Source organism: Polistes canadensis, unplaced genomic scaffold (assembly GCF_001313835.1).
Source record: "Polistes canadensis isolate GaletaPanama2010 unplaced genomic scaffold, ASM131383v1 scaffold_16, whole genome shotgun sequence".
Taxonomy (NCBI): Eukaryota; Metazoa; Arthropoda; class Insecta; order Hymenoptera; family Vespidae; genus Polistes; species Polistes canadensis.
In genome coordinates, this window is record NW_014569563.1 from 278,304 (window position 1) to 301,588 (window position 23,285).

At 31.6% G+C, this 23,285-nt stretch overlaps 3 protein-coding genes across 6 annotated transcripts in view; all 3 read right to left on the reverse strand.

Moving 5' to 3' along the window:
* The window catches only part of LOC106793613 (solute carrier organic anion transporter family member 3A1), an 86,166-nt gene extending 69,191 nt beyond the window's left edge, over positions 1 to 16,975 (reverse strand). Inside the window, exons 1-4 of one of the 2 annotated variants that reach the window (XM_014760671.1) lie at positions 16,056 to 16,975; positions 15,292 to 15,609; positions 13,115 to 13,251; positions 12,617 to 12,653 (exon numbers count right to left, since the gene is read on the reverse strand). The gene's annotated coding sequence lies outside the window, so the exon portion shown is untranslated. The remainder of the gene's footprint in view (positions 1 to 12,616; positions 12,654 to 13,114; positions 13,252 to 15,291; positions 15,610 to 16,055) is intronic. The other variant, XM_014760673.1, reaches the window with a different exon arrangement.
* A 306-nt stretch (positions 16,976 to 17,281) lies between these two features.
* Positions 17,282 to 18,473, reverse strand: LOC106793614 (splicing factor 3B subunit 6-like protein). The gene is made up of 3 exons (XM_014760675.1): positions 18,344 to 18,473; positions 18,094 to 18,212; positions 17,282 to 18,007 (listed from the first exon to the last, which is right to left on the reverse strand). Exons 1-3 carry the CDS (start codon positions 18,374 to 18,376, stop codon positions 17,782 to 17,784), a joined length of 378 nt encoding a protein of 125 aa, XP_014616161.1. The 5' UTR covers positions 18,377 to 18,473; the 3' UTR covers positions 17,282 to 17,781.
* An 821-nt stretch (positions 18,474 to 19,294) lies between these two features.
* LOC106793644 (probable elongation factor 1-delta) overlaps positions 19,295 to 23,285 on the reverse strand; it is a 6,338-nt gene continuing 2,347 nt past the window's right edge. The window contains exons 3-9 of one of the 3 annotated variants that reach the window (XM_014760765.1): positions 22,156 to 22,602; positions 21,314 to 21,412; positions 20,777 to 20,876; positions 20,410 to 20,591; positions 19,934 to 20,003; positions 19,740 to 19,865; positions 19,295 to 19,625 (exon numbers count right to left, since the gene is read on the reverse strand). In XM_014760765.1, coding sequence (XP_014616251.1) covers positions 19,471 to 19,625; positions 19,740 to 19,865; positions 19,934 to 20,003; positions 20,410 to 20,591; positions 20,777 to 20,876; positions 21,314 to 21,412; positions 22,156 to 22,602 — 1,179 coding nt within the window. In that variant the 3' untranslated portion in view covers positions 19,295 to 19,470. The remainder of the gene's footprint in view (positions 19,626 to 19,739; positions 19,866 to 19,933; positions 20,004 to 20,409; positions 20,592 to 20,776; positions 20,877 to 21,313; positions 21,413 to 22,155; positions 22,603 to 23,285) is intronic. The other 2 variants (XM_014760766.1, XM_014760767.1) reach the window with 2 other exon arrangements.

The following is a 23,285-nucleotide window of genomic DNA, read 5'->3' on the forward strand; positions in this document are numbered from 1 at the left end:
TTTTTCGATAGCAAACGATCAAACATTCTCCACCCATTAACGTTACTTTTCTAAGCAAAAATGACTTTTCACCTTTACCAATTCTCTATTACTGTTCGTATTACACGTGATCTATTATACCTCATGCTTTTTTCCCTTTTTTACACTTGGATAATCGAGTACTCCCGAGCTCACGATGTCATGTGTTCTAGCTTGAAAAGTTACGAGGTATCCAGGATATCTATCTGGTTCATCGACTTTAGATATTGAAATAGATATATATATATATATATATATTCGAATAATAGAATACGTGGGAATCACGTATGGAAATTTACATCAACTACATGCTATTGTTTTCTATCTTTTTTTATTGGATATAATCATCGACTCCGTTAAATGGTTAAATTCTTCTTAACAGATTTCAACATTCCTGCTATTTTCCAGCTGTCTTCAATTATGTGTACTATATAAGTGATATATCGTTTAATTGATATTAAAACAGAAGAGATGATTGATCCGTCTTAGCAACTTGTCTCCAGACAAACTCTTCCCTTGAGTAATCAATGTTTTATACCGGTGAGTATTCTTCGCGTCTGTGTTTATACCACTTGCACTTGTTTACCATTCGTTTTGGCTCTCAAGAGTCATTCGAGAAAGCTTCTGGAGGTCCCTGGACTATAGCAGGGCAGACTCGGGTCGCGGTTAAGGTCTCGTTGCTTGATGCCGGATTATTTTGGACGGGCATATAGGTCATTGACGACGAGAGAACATACGGAATGAAATGCTTGTGTTACTGCATGCATATGTGTGTTGTGAGTATATGTATGCCTGCTTACCACAACTCGACATAGTGCGTGCAGTCGCCCAGTCAGTTCGGCTGTATTTACCGGCCAGATTGAAACACAATCGATTTAACGAAGAGAACGAACCACTCGCTGAGGGCCAAGGGCGAATCTTTTAAAACTCTGATTCACCTGTTTGGCCTGCTCGGCTGAAGCTTCGCCTAGGTCAAAACTCAGTCGTCTTCGTGCCACAAGTACTTCGATGTTTCGAGTCAATCAACGACGATTGATATAAACTGTTTAACGATTCGACCTCGGTTAAGGTGACACGTAGTCCTAGGGTGAGATCCGATTTCTTTCTCGGTCATCTCGTTTTCTTTCTTTTCTTTTTTTCTGTCTACTTGAATTTATATATATGTACCTATATATATTTAAGTATTTATATAAATGTAAATATACGACACATTGGCAAAATTGAAAATGACATTTGCTCGAAAAATAAATTTCTAAAGCATGCGCGAAATGACTGCTAGAAAAAATAAAAAGAATGCATATTTTTACGATATTATTAAGAACGAGAACAAGAAAATTTATGTATTGTCATTTTCGAAGAGAAATAATTTCGATTCTTACGTAAGATAAATTTAAGAACTATAAATATCGAGAAAGTGAGCTGGTAAAGAAAGAAAGAAAAAGAGAAAAACGATATAGCACATTAGCACTAGTCGCGAAAATTGTTTTCAACAATGTTCAACAAATAATATATGCGTGTCCATGCAAAATAACATTAGTTGGAAACTGTCCGCCGCGTAATTACTGCACCTGCTGTCTCTGTCATATCTACGTGCACACTTGACGAGATAAAATGATAGATATGGCATTGTCACTGTTGAATTTTGAGGTATCCAAGCTTGTAAAGTACAAATAATATAATGTTAATGATCTAAACATGAAGAAGATAAAACGTATTTACCTTGACTCCTCTCTTATTCTTTACTTTAAAATTTCGAACTTTGAATGATGTTACGTAACGATAAATTATAATTTATTTGTCTATATTTAAGATAAATAAATTAGAAATAATTAAAAGATAGAAAAGAATACAACGTAGGTTTGATGATATTAAAAATCGGCAAACATCGGTAAAGATCGATAAGAATCGACAATGTGTCCCAAGATTTCGACATTATTCTTTCTTCCTTTTTTTTTTTTCCTTTTATTCTTTTATTTTGTTGATCTACGCAAGAGACCGTAATATATTCTTTCAAAGAAACGCGTACGCGCGCGGGCGCGATGGCGCAAATCGGTTGGCATCACCTTCGAATCTTCTTTAGAATGCAAATCAGTCGAAGGTGAACGTACGAGGACGGCTTCTTTTCAGGCCCCTGTTCTTACGGTTAGTTCGGTAAGTGCCACGAAAATAAACGGAACGATGATAATTGATCGGAGCTACTTTGTATTCATAGGGGAATATCGTAACTCCTCGTCGTCGTGGTGAAACGAGACATTGTGTAGGATTCCACATGAAATCGTGTCCCGGACGTCTGTCTATAAACAGCTTACTGATAGACCCACCTAGAAAAGTTAAAGGATATCGTATGAAAGTATAATTAAACGTTCGAAGATAGAGTAGCACGATGAAGAAAAAGTCATTCGTGTGTCCTATTATATACGAGAATATACGAGAATATATCGATTTGAATAAGTCGAGAGAAGGAGATTGAAGGTTTAAATATAGGATGGGGAAAATAATAGAAAAGAAAACTTTCCAAGAATGAGATAGGTGCGGAAAAGAGAACGGAGGATTAGAGTAAGTAAGTAAGTAAACGCATGGTGAGAAGAGGAACACGAGTGGCGTCAATATAAAGTCACCCAGGAGGACAGAAATACAATCCCTAGAAGCTCTCTTCTCTTTGGTCGTAGGTATATGGGAGAGCTCGGAATAGGCAAGATATCCAACTAGTAACCCACACTTTAGTATTCTCGCGGTGTCGTCCCGTGGTGGTGTTGTCCCGTGGTGTGCTGTACCGCGGTGTGTCGTACGAAGAGACTTCCTCATTCCAGAATCGAGCTATTGTGAAGTTTCCTCCCACCCCAGCTCACCCCTCTACCTCATCATATGCCCACTTTTTCCATTTTACTTCACGAGGCCCAACCGCATTACTCGAACGATACTTATCCTTACTTACATGGCTCGTTCCTTTCCCGGAAAACCATACCTACTCTTCCTAAAGCAATTTTCTTTACTCTCAACTTACTACTCTCAATCCCTTGTTTATCTTATGGCAAAACCGAGATCTCCATTCTTCTCAATGCGACTTTATACATAGTTTTTTTCGTAAAAGCGAACATATAATATTACCTCAAGAGTTTTAAACATTTACCATATCTTATAATATTCCTTGCTTTTATATATAATATAATATATATATCAAAATATATGTGAATATGTACTGTGAATTAAATTCACGTTTGCTCTCTAATCAATCAATTCTCTGACAAAATATCTTTTGTTTTAGGATCGTAGAACTCCTTGGACTATCTCCAGCAATAGCTAACATTCCTAACGTTTGACGCTGCTTCTAATAGTAAAACATAGTACCTGGCAGGGTTTAAGAGAGACTACGCCGGAATAACAATATAATGCGAATCTAGCACGCAAGACGAGTGACATCGATGAGCACACGCTTCTCTTTCCACAAGCACTTTATCTTTTTTTTTATTCAGTAATCACTATTCATGTCAACCGTAGTCACGATACTCGTAATGGTCACAGGGCGTAACGAGCTCGTGTTAATTACTTTACTACAAATGAATGAAAATCAAGCTCGCATAAAAAAAACAAATTGACATGATAAAAAAAAAATAAAATAAATTCACACTTTTGTTAGGTTCTGTTTTGTTGAACAAAATACATCGTTAGTTTAAGCACGATGTATTAACAAGGCTTTGCTCATCCGTGTTGTTTGAAAAATTTATCGCGGACAAACATATCGTGCGTTATCGGATTTGTTTGTTTCTCGCGTGAAGAGAAACACAACGAAGAGTTTTGTATTCGGTACTATAAGTTGAATGAGACATCAGTAATGAGATCTTATAGAAATATAGCGTGATCCAAATGCAAGGGTTACAAAATGTTTCTGCGGTAGGTATTGAGCTTGACATACGAGTAAAATGATAAAACCATAATGTTGCCATAGAGTAGCATAATATTACAATTATATAGAACATAGACAAATGGTAATGGTAATATCTAAAGTACAAGTTGTACGAGTTTAACGCTAACATAAGAGTTTTAAATGTCAAAGCCTCCCTGCAGCAACAACAGCAATAACAATAACAGTAACATTCACAACAGCAAAGAAGCTGGCTAAGCAATAGGCAAGTAAAGAAGAAGGTAGGTAGGTAGGTAGGTAGGTAGGTAGGTTGGTAGGTAGATAGGTAAACTAAGCAAGCAGGTAAGTAACGAAGGCATAGTGAGTGCCATGTTCGATGAATATAAAAAATTCGAGACCTTGTTCGACTGCATCTGGGTCATACCGCGCGTTCGTTCGTAGTCTAACGACGACGACAACGCAAGACGTTCTAAGTGGAAAATGAGTGGCTGCTCACTTGTGCTCATAAGGTTAAACGAGTGTGGTGCAAGCAGTTCTCGGTGTAACGATGTTAACGATGATCGCAAAGGAGAAGGCATCTCTGAGTGGAAAGACGTTTATTGTTCGGTGACATTGGCAATGTAACGAACAGAGATGCGTCGTAGATTTTTTTCCCTACAACGAATTGAACAAACTTTCAAATACGACCGATGTGAGAACTTGACACGCGTAACACGAGTTAACGATATTTTTCTTGATTTACATTTAAATGGACATTTACTTGTAAACCCTTTTATAACATATTGTCAAGAAAATTCAAAGGAATATCTTTACAAAATCTCGATATGTATTCACAAATCAGTACAAATTTTCCAGACAATCCAATATATTTATATAAACGTACAAGTCGAAATTGATCGTTTAGAGAACTTGAAATTCATAATAAATTATTCAATAGGAGTGAACAGGATCGGTTTTATCGTCGTTCCGTATCGATCGAAAATGAGTGAAGAATATCGAATCTTGTTTGTTAAAGAACACGTGAGAATTTAAACGAATGATGATAGGGAATCACGTTCACAAAAGTGTGTCAAAAGTCACACACATGATACTTATTGTCTATCTTTTAATCGTGATCGTGGGCGCACACAAGAAAGTCCTTCGACTATATCCATGTCTGTTAAATCTAACTTGCACAGGTGAAACGTTCCAAGTAAAGACGAGAGTGATAGCTTATTGTGATGGAAACAATGGACACGCAGTGATCGGAAATTTACAGCTACCTACTCGTTTATTGCGCATACTATATATTCTACGTTATATACCTGTTCTGATGCTGAAATAGTGAAAATCTTTGACGGTTGTAAAGCAACTCGCGTTCCTTTTCGAATAATCTTTATTGTTCCAATGTTAAATAAAAGAAAAAGTAGTTCGAGTCGGACGTGAACGATGACAGCAGACGGAAATCAATGAAATAATCGTTCATATCATTCACCGATAATAAAATCATCGGACCAATCATGTTACCGAACAACTCGAATAAATTTCATATTTTATTTTAAACATTAAATCTCTCTGTAAAGTCATGACATTTTAAATATCTGTATTAATAAAATACTCTTTCATTTTATAACCATAAACTTGATATACAAAAAGTTATTCATATTTTTAAAATATAAGTTATACTTTCACATTAGTAAATATATATATATAAAGCATAATTAATATGGAACAAGATGGATCAAAAGTTTCAAGGAGATATTAAAAATCCATTACACTTTTCCGAAACCTTTTAGCCTAATTTTGTTTTTTTTTGTTTTTTTTTCAAATTTTACTACATTGAGAGAACATTTTTACTAAAGAAACAAAATGAAACAAAAATAGTCTGGGAAAAGAATAAAATCACTTAAAACCTTTTAGGGAAACCAAACCTACAATTTTCATGATATACAATGGTTTTCCTTTTTTTTTTTTTTTAGAAAAAAATTAGGTCATAGAGGGTGAAGAGTAGATGATACGTCGTTTACGATCGAACACAATGGAATATTTAAAAAAAAAAGCAAATAGTCAAAAAGCTAGAATTAGGCTGGGATTTTTCACGCAGGTGTCTTAACCAAGTGGCGGGGGATTTGGGGAAGGGATGGTTTTCGAGGCGAATCTTTGGTTACTTTTGCTGGAATCCCTCGAAGTAGGTCATAGTCCTGTTTCCTCTATTATCGCGTATCTTCGTCACATGCCCCAGTTTCATGCTCGTTCCCATCGGTTCGAGTTAATTCGTATCCCTTTCTATAGAAAGAACTTTGAAATGAAAAAAACTATCTCATCCCTTAGCCTTTTATATCTTATCTTTCTTGATATTATATTAAAAATGATATAATGTGGTGATGATAATGAAATAATATTATTTAATTTAACTCAATTTATTTCTTTCCCCCATTTTTCGTTAACTTTCTCATTTACGTATGATTAAAATTTGTCACAATATATTAAATCGAATAAATCGAAATGTTTGAAATCTTGATAACATTAATATCGAATATATTGGTCAATAGCAAGGCTTTCCAAACTTCAATGGGTTTATGGGCCGAGACCTACTTTCAAGAACGGTCATTTTTCGCGACCCATTGGAAAGTATAATAACTGTCGGGAGTTGATTGATAAGCAATTTAAAATTGATTTGATGTAGATCTATAGCGAATTGAAAGAATAAAAAACAAACGAAACGAAACGAAACAAAACAAAAAAAGAAATAAAAAAACAAAAATAAAGAGAAACTAAATAGAATTAATAATTCCCGTTTGATCTTTTAAAATTGAATCGACTTTGAATTATTAGTAATAAGACGATTCTCGATAAATATAATTCTTGTGCAACCAATATTGAAACTATTCTTTATAGATTTTATTATATTTAAAGCGGACCGAGACTTTGGGTTATCTCTGATCTATAGTATTTCTTGTTTGAAAACGAAAACAAAAAGAAGCAACAAAAAAAACACAAAGTGTCTGAATAACAGTATGATTATCTTCTGGAAGTTCTGTTGGACGGTCAGCCGGCCATGACCGCTCGATTATTGAACCACTCGACCGATCGAAATGTCTCCGTTCTCCGGTAATGACCTTTTTCTCTTCCCTGCTATTCTTTTTCATCCTCCCCGAATGTCTCTGAATGCATTTGGTAAACGTATAACGAGAGTAAGAGTAATAGAAGGAGAAAAGTTCACTTCTTTTGATATCGACTAAATGAAAAATGATTTATGAAAATGTACTATTAACAAATTTACATTCTTAAAATCTTATTTACATACGTATATGAAGTCATACGAATATCATTTTTTATTTTGAATTTTAATTTTCCTTCTTGTCTAAAAAAATCAACATTATGATCCCATTTATGAAACATCAAGTGTCACGTTATTCATATTTGTATGACACTAATGTTTCCAGTATATATATATATATACACGTATCATTCGTATATATAAACTCATATTACAAATTTTGAATATACTCGAATAAACAAATGTTCGTACAATAAATTTCCTATAAATGTTTGAATTTTTATATCGAAAGAAATTATTTTTGAGAAAAAAAAAAGAAATAAAAAATGTTTTTTTTTCGTTCCCAGAGATAGAAAAATTTTATGAACACCTTTTAGGTACGCAATGTGATAAGATGTTAATTTGAAAAATTGATAAATATTTTCTTCGATCTGATCGGACATAAATTGAGAAACGAAGAAGAAGAAGAAGAAGAAGAATATAAGAAGGAGGTGATGGAAAAGAGGAGAAGAAGAGTGTATCGTCGCCAAGGAGGATGGAGTGGCGCCAAACGGCGTGGATGCGATTCGAGTTCTCGGTCGAATAACAAGTAAATCAAGCGTGTAATTGGAATTCAATTCGCACAGTGGCACAGATACAAGGCATTACGATTCCATCGGCAGCAGGCTCGTGCAAGTAAGCAAGTAAGCAAGTAAGTAAGCAAGCACGAGTATAAATGCGTCAAGTAGGGTTCTCTAATCTACGAATAAATCGCCTCTTTACGACGATAGCCTTTCGTTCTAACGTATCAAAGAAATTGATACGCGTAATCTGCCTACGTATACGCATATACGTGTTAACGGGACAATATCCATAGATTTACAACAACGAAATGAACATTTATTTTTCTTTTTTCTTAAATTGTTTTTTTAATACATTTTAAATTATATATCGTAAATTATTATAGTTGTTTAATAAGATTAAAATTAACGTGTATTATACAAACGTAAATTAAAAATGAACATTGATTTTTGTAGTTTTCATTTTATTTTAATTGATTTTCAATTACATCGTGGATTAATATGAATGTTTGATTAGAACTAATTAAGTTGAGATATTAATTTTTAAAGGGAAAAAAAAAAAAATAAATCTTTGGATGAATAAATATCTATCTAGGAGCAGAGTATTACACATGGTGAAATAAATCGAATCCCTTTTTCGAAGCGGAAAGTGTAGGTATGCGCTAATGAACGTTCCGAACAAATCTCTAGGTGGGCGTAAGAATGCTAGTACGGATCGTAAATTATAATAAGAAAATAGATAGTACAGGAATTGCTTCTGCATCGCCATTGTAGTTTGTGCCGAGTGAAAAGCCACGAGCGTTGTAATCGACTCGAGACGGAATTCAATGTTTCTACCCACGGAAGTGAAGAGAAGAAGTTTCGCTCTTCGAAGGTTCTGTTATTCGTGAGAACGATAAGATGAGATTAACAGAGAAGAAAAGATTTCAAATAATAATGAAAAATTAAACGATCCATTTTTTTTTGTTCGAACAAACAATCTATATTAAATGTTTTTATTTATATCATTTATATTCAACACGCACGCGTACGTACATACATACGTAAAATCAATTATTCATTTATGTAATCGCCAAAATATGGAAACAAACACTTACTGCAATGCTCTTAAAATGATATCAAGACCAACGATATTTTTTGAATCTTACATTTCTAAAGAGTAAATTCAATTATTATTTTTTCTAGATTTTTAAATCTAATCTTATTATTCGGATAGTAAAATTACAATTATGATAACCAATGTAAAAAGTCTCACAAAAGAGTATATAATTGATTTTAAAAATCATCAAAGAACTTGTGTGAATCCTGTGTGAAAAATGTACAGAAAGTACTGTAGATTTAATTCGCTAACCATAACGAAGCAACCTTTCTAATAATTCAATTATTTTTTTTTCTAAAGAGAGAAAGAGAAAGAGAAAGAGAAAGAGAGAGAGAGAGAAAAAAAGAAGGAATGAAAGAAGAAAAAAAGGGGATGTTAGAGAAGGGCTCGAGGAAAAGAGAAATGGTATCATTGAAAATAGCGGGCAATCCGTTATCACATTGTAGGGCGGAGGGATAAAAGGGTAAGAGAGGAAAAGAGAAGGTATAGCATAGAAGGTTAACAAAATCAATAGCAGTGGGTGGTTGAAGCAGGGCTGGCCACCCCGGCCAGCCGTCCCGGACTTGCTAGGGGGCTAGGTCGGCCACCGACCTTTATCCAGGCCAACTGCATCATCCCCATTTCAACGCGTAGATGCGCGCGCGCGCACGCGCGCACCAATTCTCCTATTCTCATGGCCAGGTTCTTTTTCACGAGTAAAGTAACTCAAGTAACGACGTAACGAAGTAAAATAAGAATTTGTATTACCGGATTAAAACAACAACAAAAATAAATATCTACGAAGAATTTTTGTAAGAAAATTTTTTTTTAAAAATGATCGCGAACAATGAAAGAATAAAGACTTTTCTAAAAAAAACAACGCGTTCTATTGAAAATATTAAACAAATACGACGGACATTCGTCGAAATGGAAATAAAAAATAAATGAAAATAATGAACGTTTTTTTTCTTCTTGTTCTTTATTCGTTTCCTATAATTTGTTATTTATAGAAATGTTGTAGAAAATGTAATTCTTCCGGGAAGAAAATTGGAGCTAGCTCAGTAAGAGGCCAAAGTTCCTCTTGTCTTAAATATAGATTCGCTAGTACTATGATACTTGTGGACGAGTTCAAAAGTGATCCACCGAACGATTGTTTTTTGACTTCGGTGTATATGGAAATATTACGACAACGATTAAATTCGTATAGAATTTAATATCGATAAAATGAAAATTTTGACGTGTCAAGGAAAAAATACAAAATATGAGATGAACGTTATTAAAGAAGAATGAGATCGATTTTGTAAATAATCAAAATATGATTATTTAACGTTTACGTAAATCTTTTAATGGGAATATTAAAAATAACCGATCGTTATTGACGATAACAAATTAATATGATAATCAAAGAGAAAAATCATTCGAATATTTTCGAATATAATATATCCTGAAATGAAATAGAGGAAAGAGCATGAAACTACGAATGAGAACGCTTGAGTGTTTCTATTTGCGGAAATTAACGTGTCGCGCGTAGTATGACTAGCGTGTTTTGCGATTTAGGCCAAACACCGACGACGTGCAGTCGTCCTTGCAAAGCAATGTCGTCCTGCCAACTGACCGAAACGTTCACGTATACGAGAAATAGAGAGACAGACAGAGAGAGAGAGAGAGAAAGAGAAAGAGAGAGAGAGAGAGAGAGAGAGAGAGAGAGAGAAAGAGAAGGAGGGAAAGAGAGAAAAAAATAGAATGAGAAAGACACCACGTGACCTGCTTCTTTCCAGGATCTAGGACAAACTCGCAAGGAGAGCATAGCACGCCTTTCCTCGACCTTGCTCTCTCTTTCGTTTTAGAAATCGGTCCTCCTGTCGATTTCATTCGTGGTTTCTTGACGATTCCATTCGTGCTTTCTGACAATACCATTTGCGATAATTTTTTCTTCTTCCTTTTTTTTTTCTAATCTAATAAATCAAAAAATTGTATTATCTATTGTCAAATGTTTAACACAAATATTATTATATTCTCTGATTATATTTTAATTGTAAGAAAAATGTATTTTATTTTAATTATAGATCATTGATATGAAACTAACATAAGAATAATTCGATACGTTGAATTTTGCAAAATTTTCGAAAATAATCTTTGAATATTATTAGCTCAAGAAGAAATCAATCTATCAAATCTATAAAAATTTTACGGGTATTTAAAAAATGTAACATTGATATGAATCTAATTGTAATACAGATTCAATTTGTTTAATCTTATTAAATCTTTTAAAGATAATCTACGAATATTACAATATATTTCGTCTATGTTCGGTCAAAAATCATTAATTACATTTTCTTTTTTCTTTATTCCATAAAAATTATCAATAGTAATGTGCGAAAGAATTAAGAAAAAGCATACTTTAATCCAAATATAATTTTTCCCATTAAAAATTGATTTGACGAGCAATAAATCAGATTAGCATAAAATATGTTAGTTAGTGACGTTTGACTGAATATAGGCGATATATAAATTCGACAAAATGTAAAAGTAACAAATTTTCTGTCATTGTAAGAAAATAATGAAACATAAGCGAATAGTATTCTGTATAATTATCGAAGAAATTGCACACACAGGTTCAATGTACTCAACGTGAGTATCTTCGTTGTAAAAGACGATAAGATTCATCGTATGCATGTTGTATGGACACGTCGATATCATTAAATAGAACGGAATGACAGAGGTTCTCGTTTCATTCGATAATGGAACGAAATGAAAAGAAATGACAGTGACGATGAAGACAAATGATCCTCGATAGAGTCTATAATATCTCCTAAAAGTAACGCAGGCAAATAAAGAGAACACGAGTGGAACATCTCGACATCATCATTGATGTATCATCGCATGCGCGATGACCTCGTTACAACTAAGATGGCATATTTCGAGTTTACATTGATGAACGCCTTCATCATATTTTTTTCACATATTTATCTTACTTACTAAATGAAAAAAAAATAAAAATAAAATAAAATACAAGATATCGATATATTCGTTATTATAGTATGATACTATAATATTATAACATGATATTTTCTTTTTTTTAATGTCAAGAAAAAACGAACGTCTATCGACGTAATAACATTAGATATTGTATGCACTATTTACATACAAGGTGAGCTAAAAATGTTTAGATAAACTAAAAGTTAAGTCTTGATTTAAAATTAATTATTCTTTTTATCTTTACAGTTTAGCTCGTATATAATTTTACAAATGAAACTTATAATATTTTAATCGAAAGAAAACACACGAGCCTTAAATAATTACAAAACTAAATTAATTGATTTTTATATTTATGTAGAAACTTTTACAAAACATATATATGCATATCTATATAAATGTGTAAATAATCTAATCTCATTTAAATGACGAATACAAGTTGTACGATCTGTCAGTCTAAATAACGTATACTTGTTTGGCATGATGCTGCGTTATCGTGACGATAGCGATAAGCATAACAAGGATTACGTGAAAGCTAAAAGAAGCGTGGAAAACCTCGTACTCGTTTTCTTATCGCTTTTAATGCGAGGATACGTGCAGGATTTTATTATTACGTGATAACTCGTGTCTGTTTCTATCTCTATCTGTCTCTTTTATTTTCTGATCGAATCAAAAATAATTTTATCGAATATCTGACTAAAAAACGAGTTAACGATAATAACTCTTCTATTGCCCTTATCATTCGTTTTTCCTTTCCTCTCGTTTGTTTCGATTACGAACAAAATACGGAATCTATTTTATTTTTTCTTTTTGTGTAATTTCAAATGAAAATATATATTTAAGAAAAATAAACCAAAACTCACCACATTGCTCGTCCTTGACGAGGAAAGAGCACACCATCTGTGAAAATAAATACACATTTTTATGTAATATTATTCGTCTTAATATTATTTATCTATACGTATATACGAATTATTATTATCATAATGAGATGTTCTAAGCCTTAACAAAAAAAAACGTTCATTTTCCTTTTTAAATAAAAATGGAATTGACCGAGATACATTGTTTCTATGTTAGGCTCAAAAATTATCAACCCATTCATGTATGTTTATATATTATTCTAATATCGATAATAATAATGTTTTTACATAAGAAAAATTGCTAAATGTGTTTAATTTAATTAAAAAAAAAAAAAAAAGGAAAAAATGTATGTGACGTTTGCACGAAAGAACGAACTTGAGAAGAACGTTCATGGTTGCGTTGGTTATTCGTCTTAGTTCTATTCGAAAAATAAAATTGTAGAAGGGTCGAAGGAGTTGTGGGTTTACGAGGAGTAGTGCCGTAAACACGATAAGACTGACCGTAAAGTTCCAGCGGGTGCAGAAGTCGTTCGCCGACATTTTATTATTTCGATGGCGCGCAACACGAGCGGGAGGCAGAACGGACGTGCAATAGAACTTCCGCGATCGACGTTTCAATCAGCAGTCCACGTTCATAGCTGAGAAGCATAGGCAAAAAGAGGTAACTCAACTACCAATCAATTCGTTCATTCTAAAAGGAGAAATTTATATAACGAATATAAATACACACACACTCATAATATTCCTATTCGAACTAAATAATAAACAAATATTCTATCGGGACGTGAAAGATTAAATTTATAATTATTTATAAATTAATTTCTAAATTTGACGATTCAAATTAACGCACAGTTGATTATGTTCATTTAATTGCAACGATTTATAAGAAAATTTCGTTTATCTACGAAAAAAATTATTATTATCTCTAAAAATCCATGATAAAGTTTAATAAATTAATTAAATATTAGAGAATATCAAATTGGTTATCAATAATTAAAAAAAAAAGAAAAGACAATTAAATCATCTATAAATTAAATGGTAAAATTTAACAAATGAAATTAAAGTTTACTCGTATTCGTTTCTTTCGCAACGATTGATACATATAAATGGAATAAACTGTTTTAAACTTGGATAAACAAGAAATATATATTCACGGGTTAAACATACCATATACAAAGATAGATAGAATTTATCTAAATAGAATACAAATAGGAATGTCTATATACATATGTAATATATGTATGTATATATGTAATAAGACACATAAAGTCTTCTCGAAGCTTTGGCAAATCGAACGAATCTAAATTCTGGAATCGATAGCCATTTCGAGGTATCTCTTAGAAATCAGTATACGATCGGCGAATCGATCGCGGTATGTTTGCACGATTATGTCCTCGTATTAATGAGTTCCCACGAAGAGAGAGCCTACTAAAAGGAGGAAGATGAAGAGGAGGAGGAGAAGGAGGAGGAGGGAGAGAGGACTCACGGAACGGTGAGCTCTCCTCCTCACGGAACTCGAAGTCGAGCCGAGCCCTGAAACTACGTGTATAGACTGTTAAAGAAGCAGAAATAAACGTACCGAATGTGTATCGGCAACAAAGATGTATTCTAAAAAGAGAGAGAGAGAAAAAGAAAGAGAGAGAAAGATAAAGAAAAAGAAAGACTGGAGGAACACGTGGAAGGCTCCCTATGACTTCCGTTTCTTAACGCGATTTCGTACGATACGAAAATAGACGGTTAAATCAAGAAACAGAGAATGAAAGTCTTTTTCAACGAACGCCAACATTTTCTTTCAAATTTTTTCGTGCTTTGTATTGTTGATTGTTTTACGGTTTATATTAATTAGTTCGCGTTACGTATTAACAAATTTTATTTTTTATTTTTTTTTTTTAAATAAGAAGATATTTCTGTCAAGATTGATAATTTATATTTTTAAGTATATGTAGATAATGTTATATATTATATATACAGGATGGATCAAAAATTTCTAAATATTATTGTTAAATATATTACTTTTTTATGCTATACTTTTCCAGAATATTTTCTTCTGATATTGTGTACAAACCTAATTGACATGAGAGTGTAAAATGTTATTGAAAAAAATTTATTGAGTTTTTAAGTCACTTAGAAACTTTTGGCTCATCCTATGTATTATACATAAATTTTTGAGTTTATTGATACCGATAATAACGATGAATCATTTTTTATTTGCTCTACATAAAAATGAATCGAAAGAGCTTTAATTTTGTTCTCTTTTCTCGGCATTAATTTCTTCTTCTTCGTTCACGTGTGTGCATTTGTGTGTACTTAAGCGCGAAAGTATGTATCGCATCGTATTTATCCAGACGGCAGACAAACATGCTCTTCAGCATGTACCGAACACCTGTCGCGTTCGTTCATTTCTACAAAGCTCTCTATTACCAAACTCTAATACATTTACATGCACATATTAGAAACGGCTACTTTAATATTGTTCGTTTCTATTTTTTTCTACGAATACATTAATTTGTCTTTGCTTTTTATTTCATTTTAACATAACTTTGTGAATAGAAAATCAATTCATTTTTTTTTTATGTATTTTATAATCTAAAAATTGATGAGAATTACATATAATTAATTAATTGATTGTTTAACTGATTAATTGTATACATAAAATAAAATAATATTCAGCAACTTACAAATTTGCTGGACGAATTAATGGCAGCAGACGTTGTGACGAAGTAACGTGCATAGGCCAATTTTCTCGATTCTTATTATTAATTAAGATCATCGTGATCTAATTATAAGTACAAGGAACTTGATTCTTGATAATTAACTTGTTCGATACGTTATACGCGATTCTAATTGATCTGTTACGATCGTATAAATACAATCTCGTCAATCCTCTCCTCCGGCATTAACGAAATGCGGACATATTTGAAATAAGACGTTTCGAAGGAAATTGACCAATAAGGAAATAGTCGACGACGTTGGTGGGAAAGTATGATGTAATCGATCTACAGAATACAATTAATATCATTTTCTTATTCCTTTAATTTAAGCTAATCATACTACAACAATAGCTATTATTACTCTTAATTAATTCTAAGCTTAATACAGTCAAAGAAATATAATAGTAAACATAAAGAAAATAAAAATAGACGGAAATAATAACAGAATAAATTTACAAAGTTATAGCATTCGAGTTTACAATACGAATTCGCGCGATAATTTGTAAGTAAACGATTAACCAATAAGGGGACAGAGTAAGTTGGCGGCGCCACCAAACAAACGTTAGTTAGAGGCGCTACATCATAGAGGACTAGAGATATGTCCGCCATTTTGCTCGAAAGAGAGAGTACAATGTAGGAGTGGGAGGGCAGTGTATATATACATAATAAGTAAAGAAGTAGAAGAAGAGAGGGATTAAAAAATAGCGGTGATGATAGGCCATCAGTCGTACCCCTTGTTGGTGTGTGTTTGCTTGGGACTCTAGAATCTCTAGACAGCGCGACGACGACGGCAACGATGAAGAAGAGAACGAACGAGGACGATGGCAAGGACGAAGGTGAGAAGCAAGGACATAAAGATAACGGAGAGATTGTCGATATTGAAGGAGGGAATAGAAAAAATCGATGTAGATATAGAATTAGAATTAGAAGAATCTGGCAAGGGTGACGGGAAAAAAAAGAAATAGGAAAAAGACGGGAAAGGGGAGGTGAAGGAAGAGGTAGTGGTAGCAGCAGTAGCAGTAGTATTAATAGTAGTAATTGTAGTAGTAATAGTAGAGGAGGAGGAGAAGGAAGAAAGAATGCCGCTTGAGCTCAGGGCCAGAAGGATCTCGCGGCAAAAAGTATGCGAGAAGGTGAAGAGCTCTGAGAGGGTGGCGAAGAGCTCCGAGAGGGCGGCGACGAGACTGTCGCCGGCGACCTTGCCGTCGCCGCAGCACTCGTATGACATTTGGACGCGCGGAGGACGACGACGCGACACGGAGACGTTAAGCATGCGCACTTTCTCGCGAACAAGCCGGTAGTCCGGCGACCGTGCACGGACTTGACGGCTTTTCGCTTTCGACTGAAATCGAACGTCGACTTGCTGTCAGCCTGCCCTGACCTGCCTCCCCTTCTCTCTCTTTCTCTCTCTTTCTTTCTTTCTCTTCCCTCCCTTTCCTCCCCGTACCAAACCACCCACCCACTTTTCTGCAATCCCCTTCACCCCTCTTGCGCGCACGCGTGTCCCTTCTATTATTACAACGTATTTACATGCGACATTATCTAACTCCTTATACCTAGATAAGGCTTGTCTTGAAATAGAAAAAGTCGAATCCATTATGTGATAACATACTATACGTTCATTGAGAAAAATTTATTGCCATTGAAAGTCGATATACTCAATGTCATGATCACCTGTCGACTGGTATTTGGATGAAATGTATTTATATGTGTATGTATGCATGATATATATAAAACAAGGCTATATTATTCTTGGTAAATTTAAAGAATCGATCATGTTTGTTTAATTAATATATCGATATAAGAAACGATTCTAAATATTTAAAAAGTATGTAGATAGATGTGTAATTATGACATACATGTATATTATTCCATGACGAACTGTTAAAGTTTTATAAATTATAAAACAAGGTTTTAAATCTTTGTAAGAATGAATAATAAAACCATTTAAGTTTGATATACAAATATCTTCAACTGATATCTTTTTACACATTCATTTCTTAGATCTTACAATTAGATAGATAATATAGAATCCTATATTTACATTTATATAGTTTATAATTATTATATTTTTATTTTCTTTTGTAAATACTAAATTACGAGATAAGACTTATAATTTAAACTTTATGATTAGAATGAAACTTTTGTCTTTATTATTCTCCTTTTTATAGATTTGAGCACCCTTAACAATATTTTCTAACATCTCTAATACCTCCCTAAGTGTCAATAGCACACAGTGTTTCGAGGCAGACATTAATCTGAGTACTTCTCATGTTCATCATTATTTAATTTTAGTAATCGAACGGGAACTAGTTTTTCAACGAGGTAAGGCTCTGTTGACAATTAGAATTAAACTTATATTTACATACATGATACTGTTTCTTTGTATTGTTCTTGTCGCAAAAGAATGATCGCAGAATGTATATAATATTTCGTATGCAGAGGTACGTCAGGCAGTTATTTTTTCTCTTCATTCAAATTATACTTCGTCTTTAACTTATCTATCTCTTCCATCTTCTTATCAACGTCTACTCGCTTGAATGCCTTATTACTTTGATAATAGAGGACCACTAGGTAGCGGTTACATACATTGAAACCACTGAGATGATCGCATGCATTTTTAGCATCAAAGATATCTTCATAAACGACAAATGCTGTTCCTCTAGTTTCAGCTGTATTACCACTATTGTAAAATAAAAGATATAAATAATGTTTTCTAATTGTTACAAGAGTAAAAAATTTCACTTTAAAGTTTAAACGGATACTTACACTCTGATTTGTCTAATTGCTCCATATTTACCAAAAATATCGTACATTTCCTCAGCTGTGATCTTGTAAGGTAAATTTCTGATATATAAAACTCGATTTACTTCAGGTGGGAGCCTTACCTGTAAAATAGAATCAATAGTTTTAAGAAATGTATAAGTACATTTATAGGTTAAGTTACATTTCTTTAAACAAATATGCATTTTAAATAAATTAATCATTTTATTTTATTTATTTATATTTTAATATTTACATTGGCTCGTCGTTGCAACATAGCCATAGTCATTTTGACGAAATAAAATTATTTCTTCCTTAAAAAGAGAATAAACAAACACGTTCGACAACAATATCGCATACAACACTGGATCGAAAACTAGTAACAGTCTGACCAACATTACTTTCCTAAAAACAATTTAAGATTTTTTAATGAAACTCTGGCATCTTGATATAATTTTGTTCTTTCTTCTCTAGTTAAATTTTATTATTTCGTTTTTGTTTCAACAAATATATAAGAGTTAATAATAATAATTATAATAATAATTAATGTTAATCTAAGGAAATATATATTAAGACTTATACAATCAAGTATACTAAATCAATAAGCAGGTAATTTTTCTAATTATTGAAGTTCTTTTTACATTATAATTTTATGTTTTTTATATTTATATATACTTATCCATATATATAAATTTGGAGGTTAAAATATAAAAGAGATGGATTATGTTTGTGTCATTGATTTTATTTGCAATGATAACATGAAACAGGAAGTACATTAATGTAATAAATATTTATATAAAACTTTGTTTTCATTGGAGCTGAGAGAACTAAAATATTATTGAAAAATAAATTATAATTGCATATATCATGGCCACGAAAAAGGTATTTCATTTTTCATATGGATTGGATATTTCCAAAATCTTTTTATCAATAAATTTTATTGTAAAATATAATAACTGAGTATAATAATTTTTAATAGACTGAAGTGTATATGTTGCATGGTTTAGATTTTATTTAAAAAAACATTTGATATCAAAATGTCATTTTTCTAGTTTATAAATTTATCTTTCGATTGATTCTATATAATTTTTATTATTTCGAACTTTTAATAGAGATTATTTAGATAATTTTAATTGTTTTGAATAAATCAAGCTAGAAATATGAGATAAAAATCTAATAGGAAGATTTGATAATTTCAAGTTTACTATGAGCATTTCTATAGTGAAATATTTTTTTTTTTTTTTTTTTTTTAAGTATTTTCACGTCTAGCATTGAATAAGTATACACGTGCATATTGGAATTGCTAATGGAATGAAAAGATGGCACAGCAAATCCATGTTTCTATGTAACTATACTTGCCATAACATTTGCCCCAAAATAAAATTAGATTTTATTAAAAGCGGCAATATCAACGCTCTGGACTAAATCTTCAATTTCTTGTATTTGTTCAGTTAACCAATCAACTGATACTTTTTCGTCCTCCACAACACAAGAAATTTGAAGTTTATGAATACCAAAAGCAAGTGGTACAAGCTTAGCTGTGAAAATAAAGCCGTAGATGTCTCGTTAATGTAGACTGATATAGAAATAAATTTAAAAAGAAATATTTTGAAATCATGTAAAATTGTAATTAAGTAACTCATCGCACTTACCTGCGCCCCATAGTAATCCATCTGTCTCAATTTTGCGTACTTTACATTCCATATCTTTCATATCAGTCTCATCGTCCCATGGTTTAACATCAAATATGATATTTGATTTCGCAATTAATGCCGGTTCTATTGATAAAAAGTACATTAGATAATTATAAAATAATTGAACTTAAAAAAAGATGTATTCAACTCACTTTTGGCCTTTTTAGCAGCATATGCAGCAAGACGTTCTTCTCTAATTTTAGCAGTTTCTGCATCTTCACCCTAATAAGTTAGAAATTGATGGGATTGGTGATTATAATTTATCTCGTGAAATAATTCCGTTAATAAATTACCACAATTTGTATTGAAATTTGTGTCAAGAATGGTAAGAAATGGTTGATTTTATATGGTTGATATTAGTGTCTTGGGAATATCTGGTGTATACTGATTAGTAGAAATACGCGATATTATATATTAATATATAAATATTTTTTTTTGTTTTTGTTTTTGTTTTTAAAGATACTGAAAATTAAAATTAAAGAAGCATTCCATGTTTTTGTGGCTTAAAGAATGTGCTGAGTAAAGTGTTAGTATTTCTATTAGTAAATAATATCGAACATATGTATGTATATACAATTATTATATGTAACAAACTTATGAATTATTTTATTTCCATCTGCTCACTTGCCTCTGAATCTGAACCAAATAGATCAAGATCTTCGTCATCTTCTTCTTTGGGTGATGGCTTTTCTATCATCTCACTGGGTTTAGCAGGACAAATTTGTAAAGGTGGAAGTGATGGTTTTTCTTCTTCAAGAACATTAACGCGTTTTTCCAGTTTTTCAATAATATGTCTCAATTCTTGAACGACTATATATAAAGTTTGTTAAAATAATATGAATTATTGTTTAAACGTTGTATTTATTACAGGTAATAAAATTTATTAAATCTAACTCATACCTATCTTATATTTCTTTTTATAATACATAATACTTATCAAATATAATAAATATCAGTTTAGAGAATTCAAATGTAAAAATTCAGTTCGTTCTTACCATTTCGTAAATCTTGATTGTCTTTCTCGAGAGAAGCTATTCGTGATCCAACATCTTGATTGGAATTTGATATTTCGGTAAATGCAGCAATGTCATCCATCTGTAAATTTATTTAGAAATTGACTATGGAGCTAATTTTTTTTTATAACATTAAGATATTTTTAACTGTATTAAGAATAATTTTTAAATATAATTTTTCCTATCAAATCTTAATAAAATATAAATTTTATTCAAATTGAAATAACGTATTATAAAATTGATTTCGAAGTCTTTAACATATCTTAATCACGTGTGTAAGGAAAAAAATGTAACTAATAAAGCATCAATATAAGAAACATTTTCTAATGAGACTAAATGAAATAAAGACTTGTATGTGTGTATGTGTCATCTGCTTAAGCTGGCTAGGCATTAAATAAAAACTATATTATATGCACTTGACTAATAAATACATGTTACAATTATAAGCGGTCACGAAAATGCATTATTTTGATAAACATAAAAATTTGTTACTATATGATAAATGAGTGCTGTACTCACACATTGTAAAGATTTTTTAATATGTTGACGTGCCTTGGCAACTTCATTGGCCAAACTTCCACCAGCGGGTAGGATTGAACAATTTGATTGATGGCTTCCCTATATCCACCGATATTGAAGGTTAATTTACACCAGGTTGATTAAAGCAAACCAATCTATATCATATCTCCATTGATATATTTTATGATTAAACAAAAGTACTATTGATTTATTCAAGAATATAACAATGTAATTTTATCGTTGATCAAGTGGAGATAGACATTATAAAATCACAACAAAAAGCATTACAAACAATTTCTATGCATAAGTACAAGCAAGCACTAAAAATAGCTATATTATGTTAAATCCCATAGATATCCATCGGCAGAAAATCTTGAATACTTACTAAATCTAATTTGTTTCTAATAATTATTATCAGTTTAATACTTAAATATCATTTTTATCATCAATACTTTTTACATGCAAATGTAGATAAATTTTGTAATGCAATCATGCTTTTTTTTAAATAAATATAAGCCAATACGAATCAAAATTATAAATAAATAAATAAAACTAATAATGAGATACGTCAGGTAAGACATCTACAATGAATTTCAAAAGAATGATCAATTCCTTATAAGATTAGAGAAATGCATATTTTTATTAGATTTTTATTTTAAATGGGTAAGTTAGCATATATGAAGATGTAAATTTGCTTTAAAAAATAAAAAATTTTAATAAGCATAATAAAATAATATATTAACTAAAATGACTAACCTAAAAATGTGATTGCGCTAAATAAAAATAAAGAGTGCCATTTATACACATATAACACTAATTGTCTAACGCAATAAAGTTAATACCTTATTAGGCAATTGTTCTTTTTTCTCCTTAATATTATCTTTGTTTTGTCCTCTATTTCTATGTCTTGTATCAGCCTTGTTTTTCTTTTCTTTAACTTCTTTGGAAGTACACTTTGTATTAACTGTATCATTACAAAAATTAATATCTTCCTCTTTAACGTCTATCACATCACATTTTTCTATGATATTCAAGTCGTCCATTTTTAACACGTTACACTCATTTTCTTTTTTAAGATTTTTTGAATTTTTAGCTTGGCATTTATACTGTTTTAAAACATCAGTAGATACATTATTATCTGAGTGCAATGATTTATTGTCTTTAGATTCCTTAGATTTTTCAGTTTTTGATTTCATGGAAGCGTTTATATTAATTAGATCTTCATGCTTGTTAATTACAGAGTTATCGGTGTTAAGGGCATAACTTCTTATAATCTTGTTGGACATCACCTTAAAACATGTTTGACTTTGTGCAAGTACAAGATAAGGTTTTACTAACAGAACAAAAAGCGTTAAAAAATTGACCATGTATTAATATTATGTGTATGTAAATTGTGTAATATGGAATCTATATATAATATGGAATGTTTTCATAATATAATGTTTAAAAGAGATTTTCAAATATAATTGGAATACAACTGTTCGATTTAATAAGTTGTATTCTCTGAGGAAATATTTTATCGTGAAAATACCTATGCTGATCTGCATCGTAGCTTAAAGTACAATACATAGAATTAGTTTGCAAACAAATTTTCCCAAAATCATAAAAACTCAGGAGGTCACACACGGATAAGCATTAAAAGGATATGTTATTACCCATCACCAGATATTCCCTCAAATATGTGTTAAGGATGTTAGTGGTTAATTACATAACATATTCCAAACCCATGAACATAGAATTGTAAGTGAAGGAAAAAATTATGCAGATTAGCTGTGGATGCTGGGAGCAATGATAATAAATATATGTCTAATAGTTTCATATTTATACATTTTATCATGATACACACTGAGGATAAGATATTTATTGAAATTATGAATTAAAGGGAATTTGTACATGACACGTTTAGTATGTATTGCAATAGTTTATCTCATTCAAAGACCTATTGCTGGTTTTTTTTAATTTCATATATATA